At 39.4% G+C, this 12,593-nt stretch overlaps 2 protein-coding genes across 2 annotated transcripts; both read right to left on the bottom strand.

Annotated features, from left to right (window-relative positions):
* LOC104767983 (B3 domain-containing protein At2g33720-like) lies at positions 62-700 on the bottom strand. Its single transcript, XM_010491938.1, has one exon. The coding sequence runs from the start codon at positions 698-700 to the stop codon at positions 62-64; it is 639 nt and encodes a 212-aa protein (XP_010490240.1).
* Positions 9,021-10,394, bottom strand: LOC104767984. Its single transcript, XM_010491939.1, has 3 exons — positions 10,062-10,394; positions 9,204-9,911; positions 9,021-9,113 (listed from the first exon to the last, which is right to left on the bottom strand). Exons 1-3 carry the CDS (start codon positions 10,392-10,394, stop codon positions 9,021-9,023), a joined length of 1,134 nt encoding a protein of 377 aa, XP_010490241.1.

Below are 12,593 nucleotides of genomic sequence, written 5' to 3' on the forward strand. Positions count from 1 at the left end.
TCTCTCCCTCCCTCCCCTCATTGCTCCACTAGTTAGGGTTCTTCTTCTGATCTACAAAAACTTATGTAGCTGCACGAGAAAGCACACGAAAGTGGAGCCTCGAAGCAAAACGATCCCAAAATAATCCAATTTCGTCTCCTTGTCTCAAACCTCTCCTACGGACAAAATACATACGCCATCCACCGTTTAAAACATAACTATGCAACGTGGTCCATCTCTTTAGAAGCAGCTCGTACGTAGAGTCAGTGTCGTGGTCATACACATCGACCGTGATTCCTAACCCTTCCTGCACGTTAATCTTGTCACCCTTGTTGAGATATTTGATGATGTGGTCCTCAATGGGGACAGTGTGAAGAAGAAGACCGCTAAGCTGGCCAAGATCGCTAGGGGTTAATACCTTCTTGATGATCCACGGATCTTTGAATAGTGCCAGTTCTGTTGACACACCGTACCATTCGTCCTTTGCCCTTTCTTCATTCGTGATCGTGAGGTCCCTCAATTGCTTAATCTTTCTTTCTTCTTTAGTTAATCTGTTTTCGCTTGGTGTCCAAGAAACCATGGCTGAATCATCAGGGTTCCTCTTCTTAGAGTTTTCACAAGACGACAAACACAGATTCGTGGAGACCGTAGGGTTTTCCGATGAATTACTGTAGAACAAGTATTGAGTATTCGATGCAGCAGAGGGAAGAGCCATCTTCATTGCCGATGATTGAAGGTCTTGTGGTGTTTTTTCCTGATGTTGCATCAATCTCGTTCGACTCAATTTGAGAATGCAACGTAGATGTGTATAATGCAGGTATTAAAACCCACCTTCGCCTTAAGGCCCTTAACTTAAATCTTTTCAGGTATTTTCCTGTTTCGACAAAGGATATTTATTTATTATCGAGGAAAAGGAAAGATTATATTTTCGTTTTGCAGATTTATGTAAAGAGTTAATTAAAAAAAAAGTATTTGTCTTACGGATAACTTCGGATTTAGGCATTTTCGCATCTGCTTACGAAAACAGGCACTCTCTCATTTTCTGAGGACCATTTTACCTTTCTTCAACTGACGTCATTCTCATTTGCCCTACCACAAACGTAACGCTGATTTTTAAAATATTTTATTTCTAATTGAGGGTTTACTATTCTAATCGCCTACTCTTCGCACCTGCATTACGACCGCTTATCCGTGGTCTGAAATTTCATGCTCGATCTATTACTGGTTTATTAAACTCGTTCACATGGTCAATACAAGAAGTAGAAGAGGTCTTCAAGGTTCTACTCCTGCTACTAGTAGATTGGGAGAAGAAATCCGTATTGGAAGGACAATCTGTCCTCCGCCGTCAAAGTCGGTTGGTAGGTTGCGAAATCAGAGACTTAATGGCACTGAATCTCCGAGGAAGATGTCAATCTCAAGTTATATTCTGTTTTAATAATATAATTCATGACTGTCGTCTGCCATTTCTATTCATCGATTCTTACCGCAACTTAAATTAACTGTCTCTCACTCTATTTGTACGAAATTACATCAGTTATGTCAAGTAGTGAAGGCTCTCTTCCTCCGGTTGCAGGTACATAAATCGATGTTATCTATGCTTCTGTTTGGCTAATGAAGAATTTAGTTCTGTAAGACCGATCATTATCTACTACAGTCTGGGTTACTAATTGATTTCTTCCTCCAAGATTTTGTTACGGATGTTGTTCACTATAACATTCATAATAGATTTCTATCTCTTGTTTGTTGTACAAGATACACATTATATACCTCGCCGAAACATATTTTATTTTCTAATTATTTATTCTGTCATCTAGTTAGTTGGGTCATGTTCTTCTACTTGTTTATCGTTTAGTCATTTTCTCTACATGAACTTCTCATTTTGTATATTTACTGACCTAATATATTGTCATAATATTTTCATTTCTACTATGCCGATAGGTCCCAGTAGCAGTGGCAACGCAACGTCTGGTAGCAGTAGTGGTTCAGCAGGAGTTTTAGATGACTTTGCTGAATGGGGTAGAAGTCATTATGTATCTCACTCATCTTCTTAAGGTTTCGGACTGCAATAGTTTTATATACAAGGGAAAATATAATTTACACCTTCCCTAACGGTAAATGTTTTGTATTGAAGGTGACGAGGAGGATATACATACAGAAATGTTGCCAAAGCGTTTCTTTTCAACTGATAGGTATCCAACTGACGGCAGGGTGAACTCGTACTCCAAACCACAGTATCTTCTTGACATTTTATCTATCTTGGATGGGACTAAAGAGCTTAAGCAGCTAAAAAACTTTCCCTTCAGCTCCTTATTTCATCTCCTTGTACGTCGTTGTTCATTGTCTGGCAAACTTCTGCACAACTTTCTCTGTGGGCAAATCGTTATGACGAATTCTCATGAAATCTAGTTTACATATGGGGGATATCCACTGAGATTCTCCTTGACCGAGTTCCAAGAAATTATAGGTTTACCCTGTGGTTCTTATCCGGATAAGGATACACTAAGTGATGCGCAAACCCATGGCGAGAATGAGTCCCCATATTGGTATACCCTTATTGGCCGTCAAACATAAGTTAGTATTGAGGATATTGTAAAGAAGCTGAAGGCAGAACCAACTATGCCAGGCTGGAAGAAAATACGCCTTGCACTTATTGTAATTGTTGAAGGGGTGTTAATTTGTGGGACTCAGCCAATAAGACCTTCATTCCCTATTGTTGAAATGGTAAGAAACTTAGATTTCTTTTTTTCTTATCCTTGGGAACGACATGCATTTGAACGGACAATTCGGATGATCAAAGTGGGGAACAAAGTTCAATGGCAATACAACCATATTAACAAATTGAAACAACCTTCATTGGTGCTCCATGGATTCCCAATAGCTATCCAACTTATGCTGTTTCAGTCAATTCCACTACTACTGAGGTATGTACCATCCTTTCATGATGGACAAACTTTTTACGAGAAGGGACTCACAGAATTGCCGAAGTTGAAGACATTTCACACAAGGAACATTGTTGAACTTGAGCATGATAAAAAGGTTAGTATTGGGGCGTTTTATATATGGTTTCCTCTATATTATGAATTAATGTAACTTCTAATTGGATATTATTGCAGCTTAACGTTCATCAAATGTTATTCTCCTCAAGTAAAAGGTGTAGAGAATCTGTGGATGTGGATTATGAAGGCGATGAGCAAGTTGCGCATATGGTAAGCTTGATAAAGAAAGGCTATAAATTTTCAAAGGCTGATTGGCGTGGAGGCGATGAGTCCCTTCCTAAGTTGTGCATATGCAAGGACAAAAATCACAATGGCTGTAATTGTGGGTGCTTGATTTGCCTAGACAACACTGCTAATTCAAATGATGTCAAGTATGACAGCTCGACATAAAGGACGTCCTCCGATATTGCCAAATTGAGGGTAGAAGTTGAACGGATGAGGAAGACATATGTGTCTTCTTTTCATAAGTTAAATGCTACCATTTCTGAACTACAATCGCTTCTTATGTCCGGGAAGTGTCTGTCGTGCAATATAAGTGATTTCATTGGTGGGGCATGTACTTCCCCGAAATTGGGATCGGTTGGTGGCAAAGAAATTGTTCACTTAACCCGATCCACTAAATCGGTTCATACTTCTGATAATGATGGTCTTCCTCTTTAACAACCTCACATTCTACCTCAAGCTGAAGCTTCCCTAACTTATCAAGGTTATGTGGTTCATAAAAGTGTTCCCAATAATGTAAAGACATCGGCCATCCTGGATAAGGTGATCTCTTATATCTATTGCCTCTATATGTATTAGGTACCCACATTTATGTAGTAATTATATGTTTTCCTCATCAGGAGGATGTCAATGTTGCTGATAAGGTTTTAACTGTTTCTCACCCTTGTTTACAAACAATGGGAGAAGATGTTGCATCTACGCTACTTCAGGTGCGTAAGTCTGACCCTTTATAAAACAACTCTGTATGTATAGTGCCATCAAACTTTTACCTGTAACCCTACATGTAGGACACAGTAGGTTATGTTGATGATAATTCTGTTAAGGTTGATGGGTGTAGTTCATTTTCAATGGTGTGTATGAGGACCAATTTTACTGTTCTTCATAATGTGCAGTTGCAGGGATTGAAAATATTTTCCCAACTGCTTGTTGTATGCATAATATTGCTTATGGTCGTTACTTATTGTGTTTTCTAGGAAAGGATTGTTACTGAAGTTACTTCTGAACAAACCCAGCAAGATCAGATGGTCAATAACAATCTCTTAACACCTGAAACTGCTCCTCAGGTAATTGCATGATGTTGTACAACTATCGTCTTATAATTGTCATGTTCATGTCTTCTCACCTTCTGCTATGTCAATTTCTGACTTTTCCCCAACATACGTAGGGTCAAGTTAGCCATGTAATGTCTCCATCTACATCAACGACTGTGAACAACCTTTCTCTGCAACTTCCCCTTTCAAAGCTGTCTGAACTGCCAACCGAAAGAGCCCCTAAACTCTGTAACCCTTTCATGGAGTGTAGAGGTAAGAGAAGTAGGGTTTCAAATGTTAACCATAACTTGATTTCAGCCCCCAAGCAATCGAAACTCTCTCGAGGAGCTGCTGGCGGTTACATTCCTTTCCGTCAAATTTCTCAAAAACTTATTCATAAGTTTAAACAAATGCTTAAGGCATACTGCAAGCCGTTAGTCACAACGACTCCCTCTCCTCAAGCGTGTACTACTGCTACTAATTTGCATAGGGTCCCACTAAATTCTTTCATCTTATAGGTGTTACGATCTTGATGGATGTGAAGTTGGAAGCAATTTCTTTGAAGAAATTTACACAACAAAAAACTGGCTATTCAAAACTGTAAGTTTTCTATATTGTTGGTACCTCATACTGCATACTTCCCTTGTACACCACTAAATGTCCTTAATTACCAAACGGAATTCCTATATGTGTCAATATCAATATTTTTCTCTACACATATTTTGAATTTACTCTTCCTTCCATACATTAAGCCTCTATTTCCTACCCACTGCAATTATGGGCTGTGTTTGCATTTCTGTTCAAGTTCTATTGACATAGTTACTATTTTTATACGTCACTCAGCATTTGGACATGATGCTTTGTCCCTTTTGGTGAGAAAGAGGCTCCCACCTAGCCGGAAGAAAAGTTGTTGTCTTGGACAGTTTACTTACCCAGCTTTTGACTGCACAATATCGTAAATTCATTCACTCATCTTCATCATCTTCATATGATTGGCACCCTGTACTTTCTAGCTACATAGAAGGTACTGTAGGGGATCGTAAGGAGAAAACCTCCTAGTTCAAAGATGTTATGACAGTTTATGTCCCAATGAACTGGGGAAATCGACATTGGGTTGGTTTGGTCATATGCTTGAAAAAATGGCACATAGACATCCTTGAACCATATATGAAGTTTACATCTGCAGAAGATGTTGCCTCTTATATGGAGCCAGTGGTGAAAAGGTTGCCTCACCTCATTAAGGCATCTTGCAAAGTAAATGATATGAGTCATGTACATGATTCAGAGTTCACCTATTGCCGCGTTTGAGGCCTTGCGCAAAACACTCGAACTGGAGATTGTGGAGCGTTTGTTATGAAATTTCTTGAGATGCACTCTAACGAATTCTCGACGAATGAGATGGGAGATATAACGAATGAGATGGTTAACATGTTCCGTATGCAATATGCTATCGATGTATATGAAGAGTTTATTGCTAAGGTGTGTCTGTAATCTTCTATTCATGAGTCGTTCTATGAAACTGCCATTATACATGTTAAATGTCTTTCGATCCTCTTGTAATATTGTCACTTATTCTGTAATTTATAAATTGTCTATTACACTTATTTCTACCGTCGTTGCGACATGTTACTTTCATTTGTCTTTCATCTTTCACGTTGTCATCTGTTTTGTAGGGCTTTGGATTTTTGGTTACAAAGGCACAACTCTGTTTAATATATTCATGTACTTAATTCGGTAATTGTCTAATCATATTAACGTATATTAAGTTGCTGGTTAACAACCACCACTCACCCACTTTACATAAATATTTCATTTATGACTTTTTCGACTACAAAAAAGAAGTTATTGTTGTGTTTATTATGTAGCTCGCTCAGATTTTGTTACAGTTTTTCATAATGGATAATCTCCTTGATGATGTCGTTGTCGAAATATACAAACGGGTTGCATCTACAAGTTTCACCTCACTTGCGCTGTTGTTATTAGTTGCAAAAAAGCAAAGCAAGCTTGCTCTCTCAGCCGACGTACTTCGTTCTCTCCCCTTGCATGAGTTCTTCAACAACACTGACCTAGTCAATGAAGGCTCTCCATTTCGGGCATTTTTCTTAAAATGCATTCTTGAGGAGAACCTAGTGGCGACTTACCTGGAGAGTCTCCGTATTGCATCCCAATATGGGGATGTAATCCATGCTATTGGAATGCTCTTCTATGTCGTGCCGGAGTCAGACCACGGTACTTTTGCAAGAGGTATGTTCCTTATATTTGCTCAGTTTCCGTCTGAAGGCTTTGCAACAATTTACGACTTCTACGCTCGTCTTGGCAATATTGTGCAACTAGAGGCTATTGGTAATGTCGTCTACCACCACCTGCTCATGTTTCGGCCTGTTCAAAAACGATTATTTTCAAACCTCCTCATCCTTGAGAGTATACCCGCTTGTGTTGGAATCAATTGCAACTTGCAGACAAGATGTGTTAATTGTTTTCTCTACTGGCTTATCATCAAGTTCAATGATATATTCTAGTTTTTATGGTCTCATAATGAGATAAAGTTTTCATGTACAAATATGTTGTTTCAATTTTTCGTTCATGGCGTTGCTAAACTGCAATGATGTAATATGTTCGTTTTTTTATCTTTGGTTGTTTATTCTCATCGTGTGCTGTATAATATAAATGTAATGGTTTCTACGTACATATGATGTTTGTTTCTTGTTTTATGTCATCAATATCTTTCAAACCCCGACCTCTGTTATATTCAATACGGTTCTTCGCTTTCAAATGTTAGGGTTTAGTCTTTCAATATTAGGGTTTATTGACCCCTTACTTAGGGTTTACCAATCCTGATTTCAAACTGCTTCTATTTAACATGTTCTCGAACTCCACCTCTGTTTTATTGCAGAGAGTTCTACGCTGTCAAATGTTTGGGTTTAGTATTCCAAAAGTTAGGGTTTAGTGATCCCCCCCCACCTTAGGGTTTAATGATCCCCCTTAGGGTTTAGTGATCCCCCCCCCCCCTTAGGGTTTAATGATCTCCCCTTAGGGTTTAATAATATCATTCTTAAGGTGTGTATTCTTTAATTTTAATTGTTTATTCATCTCCTTTAATACTTATCCAATTTGACATACAGAAGACATCCTATTCCAACGCTTTCATTAACTGTCGTCGACTAAATTCATCTACTACAGACGATATTAATGGACCTCTACACATATGTAATAATGTCATCTCATTTACCTCTGTGTAGCCATTTATTAAATTGCGAACACACTCTGTAATATTTAATGGAAGCTGGTAATTTGATATGATGGACAGCTAATTCATATTTAATTGATGCACCACCTGTTAGCAGCGTTGTCATATCAATAACGTTCTTAACCATTTACAGCTTAGCTAAATTCTATCCACTATGTCCCCTGTATCAACTAACCTAATTTAAGGCCATATCTGTTCCTCTATAAATTATTCTTATATGTGTACCAATTTTAGTCCTCCGAATATCATAACTCAGTTTCGCCTAATGGGTCACCTACCAAATGAGTTACTTGTTCATATTTTCATCTATGTTGGCAAGTACGGCTTTAGGTCCCTTGGTCCTTTAATAGCTGCTTCAAAGGACACCAACTCATTTGCCTTCTCGCCCCTTGTCTTGCAGTCCGTTGATCTTTCAGAGTTCATGCTTAACAGTTCGATGGCAAAGATGGACTCAATTTATCGTCCCTTTTTCAGTAGATGCGTGGCTGAAGGAAATGTTACTGCAAATCAGCTTGAGGCTTTACGTATCCTATGTCAAGACGGCCCTGACGAGAATGCGTTTGCGATGTTGACTTTCTCGGCCACTAATTCTGTCTACGCAACTTTTGTTTGCAACGTGTTTCGTATTTGCGCGGGTGATTATCATACTGGAATCTCCACAATAGCGCATATTTGGGAAATGGTAACTCATTGGGAACAAGCTGTCGTCCTTGCAGACATGGTCATCCAACAAATAGTGCGACTTGGTCCTTCTGCTTCTGGTCTTTACTTGCAAACCCACTGTTACCCGCTAGAAGATATCCCTCATTGCACTTATATCAATTGTGCCGCTGATAATGTTTGTCAACAGTGTTTCGCGTTCTGGTACTCTTTCATCATTCGCTCTATCTGTTAAATGCCCGTGGTTGGTATATGGACTGTGCGAATTCTGCATTTTCTAATCTTATGAGTTATGTCGATTCTCTTCTACCAAGTTTGTATTAATAGTTGGATGTTAGTATTTATGTAATGTTTCTCCAATTCTTAATATACATGTTCAGTTCCAGCTGCAATCCTTGTTAGTCAAATGAGGTCCAGGCGATGATAATACGTCACATACATTAACCATCATTTCATTATGTTACATTGAGTGACCATCCTTACATCCATGATAATATGTTACATTGACTGACCATCCTTACCTTCACGATGGTTTTTAAGATCGTTCACACCCACATTACACAACAGAGGATTATAGTTTGCAACGTAGGTTTATATACAACATTCAAATTTAGTTTTGAATTTCTGAAAAACCAGCTTCTCCCCGGTTGCAAATCCCACTTTCGTGCAGCTTCTTATGTACATTGCAAAAGGTGATATTTCTGTGCTGCTCATTCTACTGCATCTTATCCCAGACATACATGATGTCTTCTATTTACATAAAAAAATGTACCACTTCCTTCATCCCACTACTTTCTCCCACACCTTGCTCAGACATTTCACATTCAATGCATTACTTATTGAGCTTTCTATGTTGCTGATGACAAAGATTAATAGTACACAAACCTATGGTATAGGGTTCCTACAAGTAGCCCTGTTATGGCCTGTCCCATAACACCTCCTGCACCTGCTTGGTCCGATCTTCCTTCTCTTTATTGCCTTCAACAATAAAACATAGATGGAACCACATCCTTTAATTAGTAAAAACCTTAGAGTTCAAATTTTTAAGATAGAAATTTGTTTAATTACCCGTTCCTCGCCATTTGAAGGGATCCTCCTCTTCCTTGGGCGTCCTGGCCCTGCATTTGTTTCCGGGGGAACTCCATTTGGATTGAGCATGTCCTCTGGAATGTCGTGGTCAGCAACATCAGGAACCAACATGACGACAACACTATAAGTGTTTCTCCATAAATCAGACTTGTAGTTCTCTTCAACTAGACGTGGTATTGGAATCCCATTAACCCTTGCAGCCGCCAATGCGTGGGAACACGGAATTCCAAGTGTTTCAAAGACTTTGCAGGTGCAGGTCTTCCTGTCTAGATCAACAGTAAACAAGATACCATGGCTGTTACTAACTTGGTATATGTCTGCGCTGGCTGGTGACACACTTAAGCCAGCTGAATCAGATAGATGTTTGAGAAGTAATTCCTCAACCTCAGGTGTGACAGGACCGAGATGCTTGTTAGCTTTTGAACGTCTACAGTAGAACCATCTCATTAACATCATTCGTATTGTTTCTACCATTGAAACAATAGGGAACTCCAAAGCTTTAGCCATTGCAGCGTTAAGACTCTCGGCAATGTTGCTGCTCATAATGTTGTATCGTTTACCCTGGAAATACACTCGTGACCAGTGTGAGATCCCTATTCCTCTTAGATAGTTCGCACACAAAGGACTTCTCCTCTCGATTTCATCAAACTTTTGCCTGAACTCGCCAACTGTGTAAGCACACGCCGCCTTTGCCACCAAATATGTGAGTCCTTTCTGTCTACTATATCTACTTTTGACATTTCAATAAAGATGAATGGAGCAAGCGCCATGCTTCGCGAGAGGATAGACTTTCCTTAATGATGTGTAGATTGAGTTGTGCTTGTCGGAGACAAATACCAAGTCATCTGCGTCTGGAACTATGGACATAAGTTTTTTGAAAAACCATGTCCATGCTTGTTCGTTCTCAGAGTCAACGACTGCAAAACCCAAAGGCATTATCTGGAAATTTCCATCTTGAAAGATAGCGGTTAGCAAACATCCACGAAACTTTGCTTTTATAGTCGTTGCATCGATAATCAAAACTTTCCTCATAAACTTTGCTGCGTGAATGCAGGCGCCAAGAGCAAAGAACAAGTACTTAAACTTGTTTTTCGACGCACCTACTCTCCTACTCACAACATCCCAAACCGTACCAGTATTTGTTTGTTTGAGAAGGTGCAAATAAACCATAAGCAGCTTGTAACCATCTTATGGGCTCCCTCTAGCGGCTAATACAGCCCTCTCCTTTGAATGCCATGCTTTCATGTAACTTATTGAAACGCGTAGCTCATCCAGTACTATATCAGGGATGTCAACAGCTCTCGGTCCAAGTTTCCCATTCGCATACTTTGATTTCAAGACTTCAGCTATTACTTTACAAGTTGCCTTCTTGCCATATTGAGACCTTGTTGTGATGTCACATGTATGTGTGAGTGTCCCTGTCCTCACTATCATGTTTTCCGAAGTTCCACTGGCAGTTCTGCCATATACTATCCATGGGCAATTTGCATCAACACACCGAACAATAAGCCGCTCCCTATCTGATCTTACTTGGCGGTAAGTGAAGAATCATTTGATTGCATATATAGCAATCGAAGTTTGCATCTCTGATTTATTTCTGAATATCCTCCCAATGAATATGGCATCGTTGTTGGGATCATAAAAACCATTAGGGAGTTCTTGTGTCTCTATGAACTCATCCTCATAACAAGGAGCACAGTCGTGTGATGGGACAACATCAGCTGCAATTATTTCATTATAGATGTTTGCAAGGCTCAACCGAATCTCAGGATCTTCTACATCCTCTCTATTCAACGATGTTGTATCTATAACAAGCTCATCAGTTGGTTGTACTCTAGCAGGGAAAACGTTTCCAATGAATACACCAACCTCCTCTTCTGTTCCTAAATCTTCAGGCACACCCTCATCGAGAATTGTCATTCTCATTGCATTTGATGTTTCCCCTTCATCCATTCCATCACCCAATCACAATTGCCTACATTCCCTGTTAACGACTGCATTCCAGAAATCGTAATCATAGTCTTGTTCATCCCATGTCTCATAATCTTCCCATTCTGCAATGCCTCTTTGAACCTCTTCACAGGCGACATTTTCTTTTCCTTTATTACTATTCAAACCATGTGCGTCGCTTGCCAATTCTTCCATCACCTTCAGTTGAGCTTGCACCTCCGTATCATAAATGTTGTTGAGGTCTATAGCATAACTTCTTTCAACAACTGCTTCTTCAGAGTCTCTCACGGACGGTGTTCTTCTCTCATTCCTGAAATGATGGTCTACGTCAGTCTGAAATGTGGAGGCAGCAACCTCTACACTGCCTACAGAAGGCGTTCCGTCGTCAAGGTGAATAATTCCTTCACCACTTCCATTTCCATTCTGGAGTGGGCTAAGTTGTTCTGTGCGATACCCACCTTCCAATGTAGCGAAGAGATTCATAGGTTTCGTTGTGGCTCTGACTTTGAAGAAAGTTTTTAGGCCTGTGTCAGTTGTTATGGACACTGGAGGAGTCCTCCCAGCAGAAAGTATTGACATTTCGGTGGGTGGGCAGTATGTAATTCGACGTAAGATTCCTTCAACATCTTTCTCAAATTCGTTCTCAATTCGTGTTTTGAAGGTGTTGTACCTCATCTCATCCGAAACCATAATGCATTGGGCTGGAAAGGTGGTTTCTACGAAGAACTTCTACCCTCCATCAGCAGAATAGTTCCAGTCCCTAACTAAAACGAGTATAGGAGTCTCCATTACCTGCAATGAAGAGAAAGCCGCAAAAATTTAATACATTTGACTCATCATAAGTAATAGGGCATACACATGTCACTATACGATATTCATATATCGTAGACCATAATAAGTTAATCTTGTTCACCGATCCTACCCCCTTCTTTACGGGTCTCCCAACAAATCAAAAGTTTCAGCTGATACAACAAATGACGGATATAAGCTCTGTATTTCTTCCATACTCTGCTAATATGATTCTAAAATTCCTATTCTTACTACCTATGCTTCTCAGTTTGCAATATACAAATATGAGATAATAAAAGCAACTAGGTTTATGACAGTTACCTCCTCGTCGAAATCGATCATCTAGTTTCTTGTTGTCACTAAGATCCGTAAACCTCTCTGTAATTTGATACTTATGACGCCTTTCTCTCTAATAATGCAGTTTCTCGAAACTCCATTATTTATGTTAATCCACAAACCCTAGTACACCAAAAGTACTGTTCGTTCCTTATTTTTTGTCCACACGATTAACATCAAAAATTGTGTCGAACAGTGCAAACCCTCTCTCGCCTCCACATATTATGTTCATTATTCTTAATTTCCTTATTAATCACCATGACATCACCACCCCACTTGCCCAATGAAGCTTCA

The sequence above is a fragment of the Camelina sativa genome, chromosome 19, assembly GCF_000633955.1.
Source record: "Camelina sativa cultivar DH55 chromosome 19, Cs, whole genome shotgun sequence".
In the NCBI taxonomy this organism is placed as follows: domain Eukaryota; kingdom Viridiplantae; phylum Streptophyta; class Magnoliopsida; order Brassicales; family Brassicaceae; genus Camelina; species Camelina sativa.